The 21,564-nt window shown below is 41.2% G+C and overlaps 1 protein-coding gene across 2 annotated transcripts; it reads left to right on the forward strand.

Annotated features, from left to right (window-relative positions):
* Positions 1-13,439: 13,439 nt before the first annotated feature.
* Positions 13,440-21,298, forward strand: LOC120496959 (cytochrome c oxidase subunit 7A-related protein, mitochondrial). Of its 2 annotated transcripts, XM_039697905.1 has the most exons (3): positions 13,440-13,822; positions 19,512-19,643; positions 20,511-21,298. In XM_039697905.1, the coding sequence occupies exons 1-3, from the start codon at positions 13,751-13,753 to the stop codon at positions 20,652-20,654; spliced, it is 348 nt and encodes a 115-aa protein (XP_039553839.1). In that variant the 5' UTR covers positions 13,440-13,750; the 3' UTR covers positions 20,655-21,298. The 2 variants fall into 2 exon arrangements, with proteins under 2 accessions (XP_039553839.1, XP_039553840.1); XM_039697906.1 differs by lacking the exon at positions 19,512-19,643 and having other exon boundaries at positions 13,467-13,822.
* The last annotated feature ends 266 nt before the right edge of the window (positions 21,299-21,564 follow it).

Below are 21,564 nucleotides of genomic sequence, written 5' to 3' on the forward strand. Positions count from 1 at the left end.
AGAAGTATTTTTGAAGTGTTTTTCCTAAAAGGACTTCTAAAATATTTGGTAGCAGAAGGGTTTTTTTAAATGTTTAAACACTGTTACTGTTTTGCAGATATGCTCAGCACTTGCACCTTCCATCAATTCGTGATACAACTGTAAATGCATAGAAACCTCCAAAAGAAGATTGATTCTTTCTGCCTTGGGGAACATTTTATCCTTTTTTTTTTTTTTTTTTTTTGCAATAAGGATTTAAAAAAGGAAACACTAAAGAAGATCGTGAAAATCTAGGGAATATACAACTTCAGTACTGGAATTCTTACCCATGCACTCCAGAAATCCTCCACTTCTGCTTTTATATTTTTATTTTATATTTTTTGCACTGCTCTTTTAACCAATATTGTAGTAACTAGGAGCCACAGAGAGGACCAGTTGTACTAAGAAGTCAACAGCTACAGATCAGAAATTACAGTGCTGCTCCCAAAACCCCTACAATTCAATACTGAAAAATGAATCAAAGCACGTAACAGTACAAGCAGGCAAGATGGCATTTCTCTGTAGCACAAGTGTAGCTTATCTGGTGAGCCTGATATACTATTAACTACTAAGTGTTAACATACATTTTTTTCTCCTCAATTTAGAGAGCCTCACAGAGAACACAGCACTTAGAAAACAGGGTTTTCTCTCTCTCTGTTGCTAAAGGCCTTGTCAGCTGTGCTGGCTGTGCCAAGACAGCACAGTGCCTAATGAGGATTTCTGTCATTAGGGTTTAATATTTGAACTTGATGACATTTGATGAGATGTTATGAATTAGTAAAATTGGGGCCATTTATTAAGATAGCATCTTGAATCCTCGATGCTATAAAAGGATTCTGTTGTACACATGCCATTAAAGATTAAAAGAGAAAAACAATCCCAACAATGTATTCACCAAGTATAGTCATGCAGAGGTTAACTGAAAAGAAAGGCATCACTAACAAAATTACTTAAATTAAAATAAATACAAATCTGGCCTCCTGCCAGAGATTCTTCCTTATAGCCCTCAAACTTAAATAGATTCCTGAGTATCTCTGCCTTTGGGTGCAGTGTCTTTAAGCTCTACCTCTTTGGTTCTCATAGAAACTCAGCCTATAGGTCACAGCAGCCTTTTGTTCTCCATTGATTCAAGAGGCTTAAAAACCAGGTATGTCTGAAAGGAAAAATCTTCTTCAAGGGAGCCAGGTAACCAGCAGTGAATGAAATTTAGCTAAGATGAGTTTTATTTTATTTTAGAAAATCTATTTGTCATCGGGGTTATGGAAGACAAGGTCTTGGATATAAATACGAAGGTGCCCTCAACATAAGACCAAGGACCATGAACTCATCTGCTCTCCTCTTTATAGCAGATTTCATCTTCAGCATCTCTATCTTGTTTTCTTAGATCTTTCTGCTTTCACCTAATCCTCACTCAAGAAGCATTAAGGTTAAACATTAACATCCACAGACTGAGGCTGCTGTTACCTTTGCCTTCTTTTCATACAGACTGTCCCATTCACATTTGAAATGCAGTTCAGATTAGACAGCTTAGAATAAATATCCATACATTTTTCTGTGCCAGTGCAGGATAAAAAGCTCTCTCCTCCTCCACAATAAATGTCATATATAGTGGGGAAAAAACAGTCACGCAAACGAAAGCTTTTACAAAGCAATACAAAATAGTCTAAATCATCCTCATTCCATCCTTGGTCCAGAGTCTATCCTGGTGCTTCACATCCCACAGGCCATTCAAATCCCTTCTCAGCTCTGCAGTAATGATCACCTATCGGCCTTTGGCCACCTGCTTCTGCCAATAGGATGGAGCTGCATTACCAGTGGGATGTTGTAGGTGCAGATTTGTACTTCTTTGCTTTTTTTTGGTTGATTACTCTAAACTGCTGTTTCTACCAAGAAGCTGTAAAACAAACTGGCCAAGCTTGGACAGAACACTTTCAGTGGCTGATCCACTTCCACCAGCATGTAATAGTCACACTGAAAGCAACTACCAGCCTTGGAAACTGTTAGGCTTTCACTGCTGTATTGAGGAAACCAGTTTAATATTGGTAAGAGGACTTAATATATAAATATGTTCCCTGTTTGGAGACTTACCCTTACTAAGAGTTCAGGATTGTCATGTGAACTACAGGAATATTATGGAGAGCAGGTGGAAGAGTAATGAAAAAAGGAAATAAAGCAGATGGATAGGGAGAGGTTAAAAATATTAAACCAAACAATGCAAAAGGCTCTGTGCAATGAAGTCCTAAGTGACTCACTTTCCATCCCTTTTCTTAATTTTTTGGTTTTTATCCTTTGCCTAGCTGCCCCATTTTCTTTCTGCTGCTGGCCATACCTGCAGGCTTCTGTGCTGGCACCAAGTATTACTAAAGCACAGTGCCAGCCGACATATCTTCCATCCCATCCTGCCTGTTCTTTGCTCTCCTACCTTCATTTTTATAAGTATATTCTTATTTAAATCAACTATCCTGTCCCTCAAGGACCTATGCTAAAAAAAGAGTTCAGAAGACCACTCATGCATGGCAAGTGTAAACCAACTAATACCTGCCTTCTTTGCTAAGGAAAAAGCTTTCATCTATCTCTTTGGATTACACACTGTGACAACAATTTGTATTGCCAACATTTATGATTTAATATTTCCATCTAAAGGTTTCCTGAATGTGTCTCTGTGCAGATGCAGTCTCTCTGATCAGGACAATGAGGGTGGCTCTGGCACTGTCTTGTGCCACTCAGAAGTGCTTCCATTTCTGTGGAGTGCTAATGACTACCAGAAAGCATGGGGCATCCACACTAAGGAGCCCCAGCAACTGAATTCTGCAGGGAACAATTCAAAATACACACAAAATTCAACAGAAGGCTTTGACTTAAAATATCCCCCAAAATCACATTCTTTCCTTTCAGAGATGACCACTGGAAACTCCCATAAAAGTGTGCCATCTCAGCATGGAGAGTCCCTACACTGCCTTTACTCATGATACCTGCTACCCTAAACATAATCTTTCGATGCTGACACAGACTGAAGTTGTGGCCAGCACCATATCAGCCAACTCCTCATGCTCCAAGGCTATCAGTAACATATGCAGCAAGTGGTCCTGTGCTCAGATCTGTAATTTGGCTTCCAAAGTGACATCCTTATTCATTTTCTCCTACTATTTTAAAGAAGTCAATATTGTTACTACAAACAATACTGACTATTTTGCTTTTCAAAAAGAGTATGAAGCAAAAGCTCTGCCAAAACAAGATAAATTTTCTGGGAGACTGAAGCAAGAAGATAAGCACAAGAGTTTTCTCTGCTCAAATAAGATACAGTTCTCCTGAATCAAAAGATACTTAGCTTGAATGTTACAGTTCAGAGGAAAAATCAAGTCCATTGTAGAAACCTGCACTTACTTACCAGCAGTCATCAGTAATCCATAAACTCTCTATTAGGTCTTTTGTTTCCTCTTTATACATGAAAAGTGTAAATCATATTTTATGTTTTCTTTGGATTGTTTTTAAACCTGTTTTAAGAAAGTTTTTTAAACTTTAAGACTGCAGTCATCCAAAAATGAACAGAAGGGAACACACATAGGCATTGTCCTTAAGTTCAAACTAGATTGTGTGTGAATCTATGTCAGCTCTTAGATTACACTGAAAGCATATGGGATCTTAAATAAAGTGCTTTTAATAGCATTTGAAGACTGTTTCCCTTGTCTATGCCAATGAAACTTTCCTGTAAGGTAAGGATGTAGTTCTCATTACTTGTCACCAAATCACAGAATATACTGAGTTGGAAGGGACCCACATGGATCATAAAGTCCAACACCTAAGTCAATGGCCCCTACAGAGATGAAAGCCACAATCTTGGTTATTAGCACCATGCTCCAAATAGCTGAGCTCATCTCAGTTCATTTCTCCCTGAAGCTCTCCTAACATAGTTCTATTAATTTAATAACCTGTGAAAGCAAAGAGAGAATTTGTAGCAATTGGGCTCCTATTATGTTAGTGTAATCTCTGCATTACAAGGCAAGTGTTTAGCAAGTGCTAAGAAGCTTGCGTTTGTTTCAAATCATAATAATCTCACACCGTCTGTTTGGTGGCAACTGGATCCAGGACAAGCAATTTAATGGAGTCAAAGTGGTGCCTCCAGCAATTCTGAGGATGCACAGAAGCATTTCCCTTCTGCCTTTGAACAGTGAGCAACAAACTGTAGCCTAAAGGAGATGGGGAATCCTTCAGGAAAGCATAATCACATCAGATCCACACTGCAAAATCTGCAAAAGAGAACTGTCAGAAGGGGAAACAATCAAGAGTATGTAAAGCAAAAAGCATGTAAAATCATGGTGCCAAATCTCTATTTCTACACCTCCTCACCACTCCTTTTCAGCTCCCTCAGGCTGTAGAATAGGATAGAGCTCTTTAAAAAGAACATGCCTGCCCCACCAATGGTACTGCAAGCTTTGATATTCCCTGTGAAAACAGAACTCAGATTTTCCCATTTTAAAAGCCTAGGCTGCTACATATTGAGCCAAATGAAACTCTCTGTGAGCAATTGCCATCACAGAACCTACGCAAGACAAGGGAGCCAGATATGGTTCAGCAAAATTTTCTGTGAAAAATCTTTAGGAAGGAGGATATTGTCAAAAGACACATTTCCAACAAAATTTTCACTCAGATGTTGTGTGGTCAGCAAGTGCTTCCATCCACCTACACACACCTGCATTCACACAGGTCATGTCTTCCTTGGGAGGAATCTATAAATAGAGATGCAAAGCACAGTATGAAGAACCCCAATCTATCTATAGGCTCTGTAAGGCTGTGTGTGTTCTGCCAAAGAAAAGTTCCTGCACAATGCAGAGGCAGATGTTGCTAGCAGCATTTACTTGGAGGGCTCCCTATTTCTGCAACCCTTTAATGTGTGCAAGGACTTGGCTCAGGAACAGTTCCTTTCAGCTTTCCCTGCTGTTACTCTACTCACTCCAGCACACTTCAGTCCTCTTCCCAGCAGAGCTGTTACTGAGCTTCCCTCTTCCCCTCACAGGGGACTTCACCAGTGTTCTCCCACGCTGTAACCTGATCTTCTGAACTTCTTTCTCCTATGCAGGGAAATGCTGTGATAAGGGCTAGATAGTTCTTTTATCTGCTTGTACTCCCAGTTTTACAGTATCCCTCTGCTGATAGCAGTAAGAAAGCACAGAAAGGTATACAACAGCAGACAGGGTATTTATAAAGGAAAGCCATCATTGTTCATGTGGCAAGGCAAAGGGCGAGACACATCAAAACTCCTTCAAGACTTCCTCAAACAGGAGTTACACTACCATCTGAAGAGACTGATCCATAAATGGAACATGCTTACAAAATGTCAGTGAGACTACAGGATGCTGCAGGAAAGATAATTAGGAGACTGTCAGCTGAAAGATATCATGGAGTAATGGTTCCTGCTGCTGGCAGAATACAATCCTCAAAAATAAATGTCATCAAAACTAGGCATTATTTTCAATGCAGGAGACACTGATCTCATGGCAAAAATGTATTTTTATGTTATATCTGATATGCTAGATGATTCATAAAGAAATAATGTTTTTTATAAGAAAGATTTCTCAAGTAACCAGACAACTGACCTTGGTATTACTCAACTTTAACTTTTTTTATTTGCGAATAGTCAAATAGAAACCCCTTAGAATTGCCTGCTGACAATCAATCTGAGCCAAGACGAACCTTTTGCCTGAATATAGTGATAGCTCAGCCAGCTCTGAATGGCTTTATCCCACAGCAGTACTTAGAAGAACAGCTTATAGGTAGTAGATGTGAAAAGGATTCTAGGCAGGTATTAGGATATAGAAAATCTATCCTTGTATCTCCAACAATTTATCTTCCACATCTTCCACAATTTATTAAGCTGCAGTTACAGGAGTAACTACACTCTAAAAATACTCCAGAAAAGAGTGGACAGAAGAGGAGTGGTGTGCAGAATGAAAGAGATGATGCAGAGAATCTGATACCCACACCATCTGGAGCACATTGTGTTACTTAAGTGCATCTCACCATCAACCATGAAGCCCAGATTCATCCAAAATGCCATCCCATTTGTGAGCACCAAGCCTCCTCAGGGATACAAACCTAAGCACCAGTATGATTTGGAGGTTCACTCCAAAAGCATATTTTTGATTAAAGCTTCTCTGCTGAATATATCTGAAGAAAATGCCTGATTTTGCTCCTTATATTTCAATTTCTCCTCTCTAACACACTGGACAACTTTTGTTTTACATTTATAGATCCACAGAACTGCAGACATTTCACCAGAGTTGCGGGTCCAGACTTTTCTTAGCCTGGATCTTGTGTAAGTGGCTATGGCAGACACACTGCAAGGTCCTGGTTTCCTATTCACTCAGTCTAGAGACTCAGCCAAAGGCTATAAGAGTTTCCCTGCCATGGAAAACCGTGTCCAGGAGCAACCCAGGAGATGACTCTTTGGCTCTGCATCTTAGACTCATCCTTAGCTACAACACAACCAAAAGGCTTTACAAGATGTGTCTAGTGCTCTCACAAGGATGCTTAGGTGTAAAGTACTGCTACTTGAAGGCACCAGCTGGTGAGTAAGTAGGAAACAGGGATCCTCTGGTGGAAAAACTTCTGTTATTCCTGCTTCTTCCTGAACAGCATGAATTCATTCATTTGCATTCTGTCAGAGTATTGCCTCAGCATGTACCCAGAGATCACTCTGCCCTAATTTGAGGGTGGAGCTCCAACAGTTTATACCTTCAGCACATTACAACACAGACGTTGAAATTTATTACTTATGAAAATTGTTACTGAAACTCGTCACATGAAAGGTGACTTTCATCTACACATGTTCTTTATAGCTGAGGCATGACAGAGAAGTGGTAAAATGTGACATGTACTAAAATATTAATAAACTGACAAGTTTTTAAACCCAATCTCATGATTTTTGAGCAGCTGGTGTTGGCAATGCTACATGCTCATTGATTATTGCCTTCTCCATGGATTTGCTAGAGTAAATACAGAGCAGTTATTGTTGGGAAAGGACAGACTAAGTCCAAATATAGCTGTAAAGAATGTTCTGAAATGTGTTCTCATAACAACTGAAATTAAGTATGAGTGGCAAGTGGGCAGTGGGCCAAGAAAGCAAAAGACTTAGGTATTCAAGTCAAGCCCCCAGGCATAAATTGTCCTGTTTGGTTCCTACACAATCGTAATTTAGTTGTTAATACTGAGAAACACTGCATGCCATCTTTCTCTCATCCACCACAACACCTTACTATTGATCTTTTTCAAATGAGACATTTGTACAGAACATTTCCTCTAACACAACTGCAAGGGAGGTTTTTGATGATCTGGGTTTTTTGTTTATAACATAATATTGACTTATTCAGGAAATTTTGTTATAATACTGCACTGATGATGTGGTTGTCTCTGGACTCCAACCTGTGAACTTGCACATGAAAATGCTGAAAAGATGGAATTAAATTCAAAGACAATGCATCTTCCTCCAATACCTACAACATATCTGAGAAAAAGAAACTTTTGCTGTGTACTGTAGATTATTTGAGAGAGAAATGCTTACAGTCCAGGGAGGGAAAAGGAAGAGGTGAAAGAAGACTGGTGGCACTATGGAAACAGAAAACCTTGAAGATGCATTTTACCTCTCAATGTCCAAGGATACCATTCATTTTATTGGGGAACTTATTTCCCTACACATACACATACAGTGTTTAAAGGAAAAGTACAGGAACAGTAAAGTACTGCAATCGTGAGATTTCACTTCTGGTTATAAAAGAAGAAAATGTGTTGCAGTAGAAAGCATAGAAGGTATGCACATAAACTTTGACCTCTGGTTATCCGTGTCACAGTCAGTAGCCAGAGGCAAAATATCCAGCTTTACAGTGCAGCAATTCAAAACTGGGAAGTCTTACAAACCATAGAGATAGAGCCTGGAGATTTTGAAATTACTCTCTCAAAACTAGAATGAACAGGGCTTTTATGTGATTATTATTTTACCGACAGCCAACACTGATGTCTCAATCAGATGAAAAAATTACTTTGCTTCTGCAATTCTGAAAATCAAGGGGGAAAAAAAAGCAATGAAAACAAAGCTGAAAAATAGTGAAAGCAATATTTAGTGTAGGTTCCTCTAATGCTTTCCACATCTAGAAACTGGAGCATAAAAGAACATATAATAAAAGAATTGCTCACCTGGAATAAAGCATTGTTTTCATAACTTCCATTCTGCTTTTATTCAGGTAATACACAATTGCAAAGAAATGGTCTATAAAAACCATAACCTACTGCCCCTGAAGTGTTATTCATTCTTTAGCCTTTACAATAATGACATCATCAAGTTTTCACTTCCTTTGTTTACTTCCTCAGACGAGGTCTGCTTGGGAACCTGAAAAGGATACTATACATATGTAACAAGAGGTAGATATCCCCAGATAAGACCCAAAACCTTAAAAATTATTCCTGATCCCTATCATACAACAGTGAACACAATGCCTTTATTGCCAAAATTGCTAGTAAGTAACTATTGCTATGAAGTATTTCACATGTAAAAGCCTTATCTCAAGACAAAGAAGTGCCCAGGAAACAGAAGTGAAATACAGAATTATTTCTAAATTTATGGAGAAGATATAAATGGCTGCCTCCCTAATACCATCTCCTTCAAAAAAAGCAAGAATTCTGTTAGGAGAAAGTTGCACATTAAAAACTTAGGTAAAAACTATATTAATATTTTAAATCTATTACTATTTTAAAATACTCTACAATTTTTATTAATTTTCCGTATTGACAGATCTATGAAAGAGAAATCTCTTAGTTGTCAATAGAAGCCTATTTCCAAGTCACCTCTGATGTATGGAGTACGTATGGGTGGAAAACACCAATAAATTCAGGTACAAGTTTTAGAGGTAACTACCACCTTAGTGCATGTATAGATTTAATTTATTTCTTTCAGTTGATGAATCAAATTGAACGTGTTTGCAATATCAGCCTCTTGCATTAATAGAGTTTGTCTTGGTGATCATCTCCTAGTTTGGGGATTTGTAAATATTATGTATACACACACACACAAAGCAAATATTAAGCAAATCCAATCTAGTACTCTTAAAAATGAGTACTGCATAAACAAAACATAAGTGCACATGGCAATTTTATGTTCTACATCCACCCACACAGTTGTTCTCAGCAATTCAAGAACAGAGTTGCATGGGCAGATTGACAGAATTTGAGTTACAGACATCTGTGCTGAAATAATGATCAGCATATGATGGTTTTGTTCATTAAGCAACTGATTATGGTCTTGTTTTTTATTTATTTTATCCTCAAAAAGAAAATAAATACAATAATCACAGCAACAACAACAACAATAAAAAAGCAGAATAAACTCAAGGTACTCTGCTTCCTTCATTCCCTCCCAGAGATCTATTCACCTTGAAACATAATCTTAGTGCTATTCCAGGAACAAGCCATGATAAAGAAACTCGCACGTGTGAAAACAGTGATCTTAAGAATCTGGGAAAAAATGGAATAAACAACCAGGTCCTATTTTCCTTAGCTGCTGCCAATACCACACTGATCCCGAGCAGACCAGATGTCCAACTGCCAGTCCCCATGAATTTTTTGGCTCAGTGTCTAAAGTGAGATCTCAGGTTAAAGTCCAAAGCAGGAAGTCTTTTCCTTCCAGGACATTTTGTTTATGTTAACTGTACAAAGTTTTATGATCTTCCAAAATGCCTAATCTTTCTTTGAAGCCTTCTAGGGTGAGTGACCTCATTCTGCCCCAGTAACTTCCTATGGCAACAAGTTTTACAGTCTGATTATCCACTATGTCAGCAATCCTGATAAGCAAAGCAGTCTTGGCAAAAGTCTAGAGACTAAAGCAAGTGATGAACCACAAGTCTAAGACAAAATGAAGTTTCTTCCTTTAAAGGGAAGACTTAATACCTTTTTTTTTTCTTTTTTTTTTTTGCCGTGGAATGTTCTCATGCTCCTGTGGTACACAAACAACAGTAGAACTTCCATTTGTAACCATAATTTTATTCATGCCATCCTCCCATGCCTCTCTCTTGCAAGGTAAACAATTCCCCATCTTCAATTTTGTGAGCTAAAACAAGAGAGAGATCACACCTAGCTTTTGTTCCAACAGCTTGCAGCAGCAAAGTTTCACAGCTTACTTTTAAGCATCAAGACTTAAATTGATTAACTGAAAAAGAGGATAAATCTGTACCTTTTTCACAGCTTCCTTGGAGCTCCTGAGCACGAACCTTTTCTTCCTCTGGCTTTCAGTCAATATTGAATGACTTTTCAAGAACTTGATTCAAGAGCAACAACGAAGCAAGAACTAGTGAACACAATGGTGTTATCTCAAGGCATGACCTGCCCCAAAACCTCATGTGGTACTGCAGCATGCATTCCTACTGCAACAAAAGGCAGAACAGCAAAATACAACACAACTATAGGTTGGAACACCTATTTCTTCTGGCAAATGCTGGTAGAACTGAACTGCAGGAACCTGCAGACAAATATACCCAGAATCATTATAATACAAGCTAGATCCCATGGATTTCAAAAGGTCAGGACTGTTACCACACAAACCCATCTATGATTCATATCGTTCTACTAAAAGAATATGTGCACCACACCTCTAAGGTCATCTGCTCCATTACAGACAGAACTGTCATCAAATCACTTTTAGTTTATTTTTCTCAGGAATAAACAGAATCCTGATCAGCAAATTCTTTTCAACCGTAAATTATGCAGCACATCTTCCAGTTATTTAATATTGCCTAGTCTTGAGAGCTACAGGGATTTCACAATTCTTCCTGTAACATTTACAAAATATTTCCATAAATTTCCTACTTACTGAGCAAATAACATTCTCTCCAGTTAATGTTCCTGACAGAGTCAGAACATCCACTCAGGGTACTACACAGGGAGCACCCAGCTCGTTCTCTTAACAGGAGAACAGCACAGACAGAGTTTGTGGGCCTGAAACATGCCTTCAGGACAACAGGCACAGGCGTTTGTGGGCCTGAAATTTTCCCAAGAAGGAAACATGCCTTCAGGACAACAGGCACAGGCAAGAACTGGTGCAGGAAAGACCCAGGGTTCTGGTTCATAGCCGTGCTCTCACAAGTGAATGGGTGTGCAGAGCTTCCCCTGTTACTGAGCAGTAGTTATCCTGTATAGGATGCCTGTTCAAAACAGGATAAATAACTCAAGGCTCCCTTTTGCCACCACCAAATTCAAATTCTAAAATCTAAGTAGAAGGCGTTACACGGGTGGGTAAAGAAATCATATCACACATTTTATATGGGTATTTTACTTTCTAAAATATCTCCTATGAATAGATCTTCCCCCAGTTTATAAGCAAGGCACATTTTAATAGTTTTCACTCAGTGCATGACCACAGATATTTTTATAGCAAACATATCTTCAAAACTGCATGTGGGACTCTCAGTGAGCAATGATCTAACTGGTGGAAGCCAGTAATGATTAAATATTACCAACAAATGATCCTTTTCAGCCAGGCCTCAGTATGTTTAATCTCAGCCAACCCACAGCATGAACTCCAGCCATGAATTCACACTGTCAGGCTTGTCACAGCAGGATGCTCTGGGTCACTAAAGCATGCCAGCTGGCACCTGCATGGGATCCACAGCAGGCATGGAGTGATGGAGGAATACCACAGGCCCACGAGCTCTGTGCAGGGCAAGGCTGTGCCATGTCCTACGGCAGATGAAGGACTGCTGACTTCCCAGGAACGCTAAATTCACAAACAGAAGCAGCATCATTCCCTGGTTTAGGATGCTGACTTTGTTTAGAAAGAGCCTTATTTTACACAATGAATTAAACATTTCAGATGTTTTTGGAAGATGGCAGGAGAGAAGGGAATACCTTGATGAGAGACATGTGAATCGCTTGTTAGAGTGGAGACACAGAGATTTAGTTCCAGAAAACAAAACCATTGTTGTATCTGTTGCAAAATGTGAACTACGTAAAAATTTTCTTAAGAAAGGATGTTGTTTGACCTTTGTATACATTGCAGCCTAATCAAGAAGAGAGTTAATCTGTGAAACAGATAGCAGCTAACAAGCAAGTTCTCAGTGGTGTCCAGGGGTTAGAAAGACAAATTTCTTGTTGGTAGAATTGCTTTATTAAACCTTATTAAGATTTAGGGCTTGACGTGATTCAGTGGTCTCAGACCTAGTGGGAGGTAAACAAAGGTTTAAGATGTAGGAAGAAGGATGAACCAATGGCAGTGGACACAAAGAATGCAGAATTTACAGGCCACAAAGACATCTGACAGAACTCCCAAGATAAAGGAGACAACTAGGCAGCTGTGCTGAATCAGCTCTGAGTGGGTAAAAGGTAATCCTGGGAGAGGGAGATGGCAGCCACCAACTCAGACCACAGCCTCAAGAAATCCACAGTCCCAAGAGAAGAGGAAGACTGAGCCTATGGACTAATTAGTACAGGAAACAGGAAAATCGTGACAAATAGAAGATAGAATACTAAGTAATAAGAGAACTAGGTAACTTCGAGCCAATTACCATTAATGCCTCTTTTTTTTTTTTTCTAAAATACATGATGAAGTAAAAAGTTTCAGTAGTTGCTGTACTTGATTTCTGGAACATCACTGAGGACCCAGGCTTGTGCAACGCTGAAATAAATATTCAGTGTCTCTCTCCAGTGTGCCTGTATCAGCAACAGTGCGAGCAGCAGGGCAGGGAAGGGATCCTTCCCCTGCCCTGGCGAGGCCACACAGCGAGTTCTGCGTGCAGCTCTGGGTCCCTCAGCTCAGGAGAGACATGGAAGTGCTGGAGTGTGTCCGGGGAAGGGCAACGGAGCTGGGGAAGGCTGTGGAGCACAAGTCCTGTGAGAGCAGCTGCGGGAGCGGGGGGTGTTTAGGGAGAAGAAAGGGAGGCTCAGTCTCGTCGCTACAATTCCCCGAAAGGGCCGCAGCCAGGTGAGGGTCAGCCCCCCTCCCAGGCAACCAGCGGCAGCATGAGAGGGCATGACCTCAGACTGTCCCTGGGGAGGTTTAGGTAGGAATTTCTTCACAGAAAGAGCGGCTGGGCACTGAAATGGTCTGCGCGGAGGTGATCGAGTCACCGTCCCTGGAGGTGTTTAAGGCGAGCCTGGACGCGCACTCAGTGCCCCGGTCTAGTTACACGGCGGCCATCGCCCACAGGTTGGACGCGATGCTCTCGGAGGTGTTTCCCAACCTAAGTGGTTCTGTGACTACCGGCTTGGGGCACAGCAGCCCCGGGAGCCCGGGCCGAGCACAGCGGCGCTGCCCCAGCCCAGCCCCCGGGCCCAGCAGCGGGCGGCGCGCGCGGACCCGGTGTGGGCGGAGCCTCACTTCCCGCCTGCTCCGATTGGCTGAGGCGAACCACGCCCCTCAGCCCCGCCCGTCACGGGCTCGCGTCCCGCCCGCGCGGTCGCAGCCGCTGCCGCCCCGGGGGCCCAGCGGCCCTGCCTGACTGGAAAGTGCCGCCGGCCTCGTCTTTCCGCGGGCGGCGGGCGCGCTCGGGAAAGGCGAGCTCGCAGTGCTCTGGTGCAGGCTGCTGTATTTTTCCGGACTTTTTTTTTTAGTCTCATTCCTCCCGCGCCTTGCCGCGCAGGCGACCCTGCCATCCGGTGGGGCCCTTGGGCGTTCCGGCGCCGCGGAGGAGCCGGCGCGGGGCGGGGCGGGTCCTTCCGGCCGAGCCGTCGCTCGCGGTGCCCGCCCCGGCCCGCCATGTACTACAAGTTCAGCGGCTTCGCGCAGCGCCTCGCCGGGGCCACGGCGGCCGCCGCCTACACCCCACAGGTAACAGCCCGGCCCCGGGCGCGGGCTGCGGCCCCGCGGGCGCTGGTCGAGCCGGGCAGGGATCGGCCGCCCCCGCGGGCACCGAGCGCGTCCGGCCCCTGGCGTGACCTTGGGCGAGGCGGGAGGCGCGCTCTGCCCCGCAGCCCTTGAGTCAGCTCTGGGATGTAGTGGGGCTTCCAGCAATAAATTAACGCGCCTTGGACACGGAGGACCGTACCAGAGTTGAGCGGTGCCTGGCGGGGTTTTAAAAGCACCGGGTCACAGAATCGGTTCGGTTGAAAAACCTGTCAGATGATCGAGTCCAGCCTGTGACCGAACACCTCCATGTCAGCTGGACCATGGCACCCAGTGCCACGTCCAGGCTTTCCTTAAACACCTCTAGGAACAGCCCTCCATCACCTTTTTCTTTTCATTTGACGGGTGAGGGTTTAGGGCTGTGGTTTGGGGTCAGGCAGAGCCCTGCATGGTTATGGGGTGCAGCTGAGGGGCTGGGGGCAGCAGCTTTGTGGTGGAGCTGTGGAGGCACTGCCCGGCAGGAAGGCAGCAGCCTCCTGGCTGTACCACCCTGGGAGCTGCTGGTGCAGGACAGCGACACTGTCCCCTCCCAACACTTACGGATCACATCCACGTGCTGTGTCCAGCTGTGGGCCTCTTGCTCTGGGAATGGTAACTGGAGCTAGTTCAGCAGAGGTCAGCAGCCACCTGAGGTTAGCAGGATGGAGCCAGGCTCTGCACAGTGGTCCATGGTGGGAAGGCAAAAGAAACCAGGCATAAACTGCAAGAAGACAGGTTCAGGCTGGACAGAAGGAAAGACATGATCATGGGAAGAGTCAGGCAGTGGGGTGGTCCATGGTGGGAAGGCAAAAGACACCAGGCATAAACTGCAAGAAGCCAGGTTCAGAAGGCTGGACAGAAGGAAAGACATGATCATGGGGAAGAATCAGGAGGTGGAGCAGCTGCCCAGAGGGAGAGGCTGTGCACTCTGGGCTAAAGAGCATTAGAGGGCCCTTCCATCCTGAATTACACTAGGATCCTAAATAAACATTGAGGTAATAGGGAGTTTCTGATATGGCAGTTTCTGTCCCAAGAAGGTCCTTGTCTTTGTCCTTTTGCCCTTGTCTTTCCCCATCATTTTGGAAGGCTTCCTGTATAGCTGTTGGGGGTCAGGGGTGCAAGAAATGTAAGACAGCAGAATAAATAATATTCTAGTATGTACAGCACTTATACAGCAGCAATATATCCAGCACTACTGCAGTGATTGGATTGGCACTTCTGACCTCTCCAGACACTTATGTTCAGAGAATAAACATTGATACTTCATGTACATAGTGGAGAGCAAAGGCTTGGGGGAGGAATGGGGAAGGACTTCAAGCCTAAACAGTCAAGAACCCCCTTTCTGGAAATTACATTTTTAGAAGTTACTTTCAATCCCTTTTTATGATGTTATTGGGCCAGCTTTTTTTGTAGAATTTCCTTTTTTTTTCTCTCTAAGCTTGACTGAAATCCCAGGTCACACATTTAGATGCATGTCTGCTAAAAATGTTTTCAATAAACAGCAATTGAAATAAAGAGTAATCCCATGAGTGTTAAGGTGTTAAGTTCAAAACAAAGTAATTTTTTTTCCTATTGATTTCATGGTTCCATTTGATTACAACTATAGTTCATCATGTAAAATGGTTTGCTTTTTATGCTTCTATTTTTTATGATGTTTCTGGAAAAGTGAAGACATCCTGCCATTCAAATTCTCCTTGGTAAAATATGAATACTAATTCTCTTGGTTCTGTGCTGTTACATTCTGGTGCTTCCCAACGGAGTACTGTTTTGCTGCAGGTTTAAGCTTACTGTGGGCTTGCAAAATATCAGAATGGATTTCAGAAATTATTTTGCTGACAGTAACATAACTAACAGCTTATACTAACAAAAAAAGTGTCTTGAGTTTGAAATCTGTATTGTTCTTTCCATCTCAGACTTAGCATGCTTAGAGGACTTAATTTTGCATTTAACAAAGTTGTATAAAGTAGTCTGAACAATTTGTCTTGTTTGAATAAGTGGGAACTTCCTTAGCTAGATGAGAAGTGAAATAGTTTCAAAACTACTCCTCATATTTAGGAGGGTAATGACTGCCGTAACCTTTACAAATTTAATAAAAAATATTAAAGAGTTAGCTTATGTTTAAAGTACTGTCACCAGGACCAGTTTCAAATGGTGTCATATGAGGACAAGTACATGAACTTTTCCCTAGTTCTTCTACTGAACACAAAAGAAATTTACTGGCAGAAATTTAGTTGTACTACAGTATTTTCACTTCATGCAACTTATTTTGCTTTTAGCTATTTAAAGCTTCCATGAGCCACAGATATTTTGATTTTAGCCAATATGAATTGCTTAGAGTTTGTTGAGAACCTGTACTATGTAACCTTTTATGCCCTAGATAATACATACACAAAATCACTGTCACTGGATTGTCATCCCAGCACAAAGACTCAAGTGGTTTTACCCAGGAGCCTTGTGTTAGTCATAATAAATATGTTTAACTTTAGGCACTGAGGTGTATTCTACTGTGAAGGACCTGCTACTTAGTTTAGGAGTGTCTAGGTTCGGTAGGTTCATAAAAGTTATTTCAATGCATGTTCTGAAATACTGATTTTCAGAGTAACTTCCCCATTCCCCTTTGGTTCTTTCCTCAGTTTTCTCTCCTTTCTCATTCTCAGATCTGTTTGAGAAACTTCCCTTACATTTAAAAATTTAAGAGTGGTGCTATCTCCGTTAAATTATGCTCCAAGTCCTTAACTGTTTTTTGCTGTAAATGTAACTTGGAGATTCACGCTAGCAAGGTGTAAATTTGTTTTAACTTTGATCCTGATGGCCAACCAACAGATACATTGGATCCTGAGATCCTCAGACCTCTGACAGGAAAACAAATACACTGTACAGAAGGGTAGGCAGAGAATTCTGTTTGCTCTTTTGGATTAGCTATGTGTCTTGACCTTTCATTGAGAACTTTCAGGACTTTGAAAAAGTAATTGCTGTAGCATGCTGATGCAATCAGCTGATGTTGACTCTTCTGCATAACTATATCTGCTGTACTTTGCCCAAGACTTGGAAAAAAAATCATGTTATAGTGATTAAAAATAAAAGATTAACACCTTGATATCAGAAGACGAATTATCAGTTATTAACTTTTTTTTTTTAATGAAGCTTAGGTCAAATGTGTAGAGCATTAATTCCTCGGTACTATCCTGAGTGTAGTCAGACACAGATACCAGTCATTAAATAAATGTTAAAGGTTTTAGTAATGTTAAATACAGTGACCAAGGGTCATTTAAGGTGTGTCAGTTCTTACTTAAAAATTTTCTGCAATGAAATTCAGCCTTTACATCACACTGTGGATTTCTTCTCAGCCATGCTAAGCTTAGTAAACTGGATGTGAGATAAAGTACTTGCCAGTTTCTCTCAATAACCACAGGCAAGTAACAAGGTGGAACAGCCACCATTTACACTAATTTAACTGGGCTTGTTTGGGTTTGGGCAAGACTCAATTCACTTGGAATTCAAGTGAAATGTTACATTGGTGGGGAACCCTAATTAATGCAGTGTCTGGATTAAGCAAACTGAACTGTCTCCCTTCTGCAGCATGTGTTTTGTTGTACTCTTTCCTGAAGCCAGTGAACAACATCATTTTTTAAATTTAAATTGCTGTGTGGTGTCCTGAAGTGGCACCATGCTGCTTTAGAAGTAATTTATACCAGTACACTGATGATTATGTGAGTTTTCTGAACTGGTTCCATTTGATTTCACAATGAAGTTTGTCACCAGAGTCAGGTCTGACTCTGCTATGGCTCTTGCAGAAGGGAATCTTAAAACCACCTGAACAGGAATATATTTCTAAAGGCTGAAAAAGTATGCAATAACCTACAGTTGTTGATTTCCTAACTATTGACATTATTAGAGAGCACTGCTCCTGAAAATGTTGGGCTCTCAGGAAGGCAGAAGGGAGATGAAGAACTGGAAACTTTAAGGCACAGGAAAGATGGGCATTTTCACCTTTGCTGCGATACTAACAATCCAGAAGGCAAGAAGAGCTTTGGAGAAGAAGTCACCTGCACATTTAGTATAAACATCTGCTCTATAGTTATTTCTGTCAAATCACCAACTTTTTAAAGACAAATCTAATAAAGTACTTACAGTTCCTATAGACAAAAATACTTGTCCAGAATTGCTTTCTTCAAGGCCTCTGATGTAGCTGGTATGTAACCTTGAATATATAGGTAGTAACTTCCCCTGGCTAATAATAGTTCTCTAGATGGTTTCTTCATAGCACTGTGGCCAGAACTGGTCTTAAATAATTCAGTGCTTGCCTTCTGTGCAAGCCTTTCAGTAGGAAGGCATTAGTTACTGAATGTGCTGAGAAATTCGGTTTTGCTGCTGCCTTTCAAAACATAACCAGAAAGGTCACAACTGGATTCTCACAGTCAGTCAGGCACTAGAAGAATGGGAAGCTGAACCCACATCTTCAGTGTGTAGCACTGATGACCATTCCATAGGCTATTTTGGGAGGCTGGGAAACCTGTTTTTTCTGCTGAAGATGCCTGTTACAGCAGAGAATTTGCATAAGGAAAACACGTCGGGTCTATAGCTGGCACAAAAGAAAGAGTGCCAGTCTGCTTCCAGCTCCAAATACATCAGACAGTTCTCTGCAATATAAAATGCATCAAGTAGTCCTTTGAACAGAAACCAGAATTTCAGTGCAGTCTTAACTTGACCTGTGCCTGCTTCTGTTTGTAATTAAAAAAACCTGCTGCATTGAACTGACTGTACAATGCTTTTAATTTCTGTGGAAAGTTAGGGAAAAAAAATGCAGCTGTTTTGAGAGCCACAGTGTGAAACATCACTGCTGCGTGTCCAGACATAATTTAAATTTAACTACAGTAGTAAAGACAAGGAGGCCACCTTATATTGGCTGTGACTTTGTGCCCTTAATCACAGAACTGAATTATGTAGTTTCTAGGTATGGCAAATGTAAAGTACAACCTTGGGAACTGAAAGGAAGCTGATCTGTGCTTCTTATGGTACATACATTGGGGTGTGGGAAGTTGCAGCAACATCTGAACTATAGGATGTACGTTACACCTGCACAAAGTGTGTACAATATTAGGATCTCTGGAGGGCTTTGAGCACCACTTACAACTTCTGTATAACCCAAATGATCCTTATACTTTTTTTTTTTTTTTGAATCCCCAAACTAAACATCCAGATTATTTAAGGTCCAGTTATTTATGGCTACTGCTTGCAGCATTCAGGAGATAGAGCTCATTCCTCCATTCCTCACTCCGACCTTAGCATTGGGGATCCTTGATCCTAATCCTGCTGCTCAGAGACAGTCCTAGATAGACTGTGTGCAAAACAAAAGCAGTAATTTGGACCAAGTACCAGCACAGAAAAAGAACAGTTATAAATTCGTGCCATGAGGAGATTGGAAAGGAGGCTGCTATTTTCCTTCCTAAGCTCTGACCCCAAGTTGTCACCAAGATATCAGTGGGCCAACAATGTATTTGTCTCAAGTCTTCATAGCAGATAAATACTCTCTGTAATGTATCCTTGTAATGACTGGCAGAGTGCCTGCCTAATGTAACAATTGGTACATTTACAAGTGTGATATACCTTGATATTTTAATCTTTATTTGTGCAGGGACTCAAACCATTAGTTCCCACTGAATCCCCAGATCTGATTTTTGGGACAAGTAAACCTGCTCCAGGTTTACCAGCAGCTGATCCTTTCTTGGGTACAAACAAGGTGCCAGACCTACAGAAAGTTTTTCAGGTAATGACAATTTTAAGAGTAACTTAAAGAAAACTGGAGAGTGGGACATATCTGTCCTTATTTTAACATAGCTAACTACTTTTGCCATTCTACAATACCTAAATTCTGTAAAGTCTAGTCAAGAAACTGTCACATACAGTATAACCTGTGTACTTTTACTATACTACAAAGTATGTAATATGCCTTGTACAGTAGATAAATACAGAAAGTGGATAAATGCAGTAACATTGTCTTTTTGCTGAAATTGGTTGTTGTGGTTTGATTATTGGAAGCACTTTCTCTCTGGGAATCCACGTGTATGCCTTAAAGCAGATGTGGAAGAGCAAAGCAAATAATTGTTTTGTGTATAATAATTTGAATGTTGCCGAAGCTGTTTATAGTGCAGCATAAGAGCAGCACAGTAAAGTTTTCAAAGCCGTTTGTTAGCTATGGAATTTCAAAATGTAGGACTTTTCTTAAATTAGTTAAGCTTTTGTTTAAGCCTCAAGAATGTGCTTTATATAATGTTCCCTTTTCTTTCTTACATGCCACTTCCATTTGGAATGTGTCAGTCTGACTTGGTGAATAATTTTTTGTATATATCTTTTCACATTCTGTTGTTAGTGACACTTCTCCCATCCAGGTCCTCTTGAGAAACATTTCAAGATACATTCTTTCTGCTTGCACTTAACAGCTTTGGCTAACAAAATTAACTTGCTTTTGCATTTGTCTTGCTAGACAAAATACACTTGGTTGTGGTGAGCCTGTTTGTCAGGAGGTTTCCCTCTCGGAAGTCTCTTAATTTGCCCAAGGTAGTTTATTCCTCAATGACCTCAGTGTGGGTGTTAATTTCTTTTTTTCTTGTTTCTCCTTGACCTCTTCCCACAGAGATCAGATGGACTGCCAGTACACCTGAAGCTAGGCTATCCGGACAGGCTGCTCTATCGGACCACGATGGCTCTGACAATAGGAGGGACTATCTACTGTCTGGTAGCACTGATCATTGCCTCACAGCCAAAGAAACAAAAATAAATGAACCACACCTCATGGGACTCTCAGCACTACACTGAAGGATCTCCTGCATGTACCACTTTGCACTTAAATCTGTTCCCTGTGATCACAGAGGGTTCATTGTTCAGATCGGATTTCTTGCAGAAAATGTTTTTAAATCGGTTGCCTTATGTATTCTAAAACACCAATATAAACAGAGAAATACAATATTTTAACATATGGTTGTAGCTTTTCTTGTCTTGCAGGAGTTAATAAAGAATTGGAGAAAGTTAAGCTTTTCCTTCCATCTCTCACCCAACTTAAGCAATGTTAGAGACAAGACAGGACAAATAATTTGTGAACTATGCACCACATTCCTTAGTGGAAGGATGCTGCCAGTTTCCAAAATACTAAAAGCAAAAAATTTAATTATAGCATACTGGGAACCTGTTTCTGTCCTATACGTTTCCAAATCCTGGTACATTAAGTACATAATACACCAGCTCTGGTGGTAGGACAAAGGGCTTGTCTCCCTGGAGCATTTAAAGTGGATTTATTCCATAACTGTAGCATCACTGTATGCAGCAGAGTGCACCAATATTGTAGCATCAGTTACACCAGTTTTTGGACCTTCCTTTGTCAAACTGTATTATCATGCAATAAAGATAGCTACATGAATACTGAAAGAGTCAAGTCTCAAGAGTTTCAGAGCATTTCAGAACACCTGGTAGTGAAGTAAACATATTGGTACACTTACAGGTTCAACTTGAAGATCTCAAATAATAAAATTGATTCAGCTACCTTGCTGTCATCTTTTTGAGATGGCAGGTCTCTTAAAACCTCTCCCAGACTGCACTGTGTGTTTAACTATAATTTTTGGTGAAACAGGTTGCTATCATAATTCAGCCGCTTACTGTTTCCAGTGCCTGCAGATAGTTATTTATATACACTC

Source organism: Passer montanus, unplaced genomic scaffold (genome assembly GCF_014805655.1).
Source record: "Passer montanus isolate IOZ18808 unplaced genomic scaffold, ASM1480565v1 scaffold12, whole genome shotgun sequence".
NCBI classification, from domain to species: domain Eukaryota; kingdom Metazoa; phylum Chordata; class Aves; order Passeriformes; family Passeridae; genus Passer; species Passer montanus.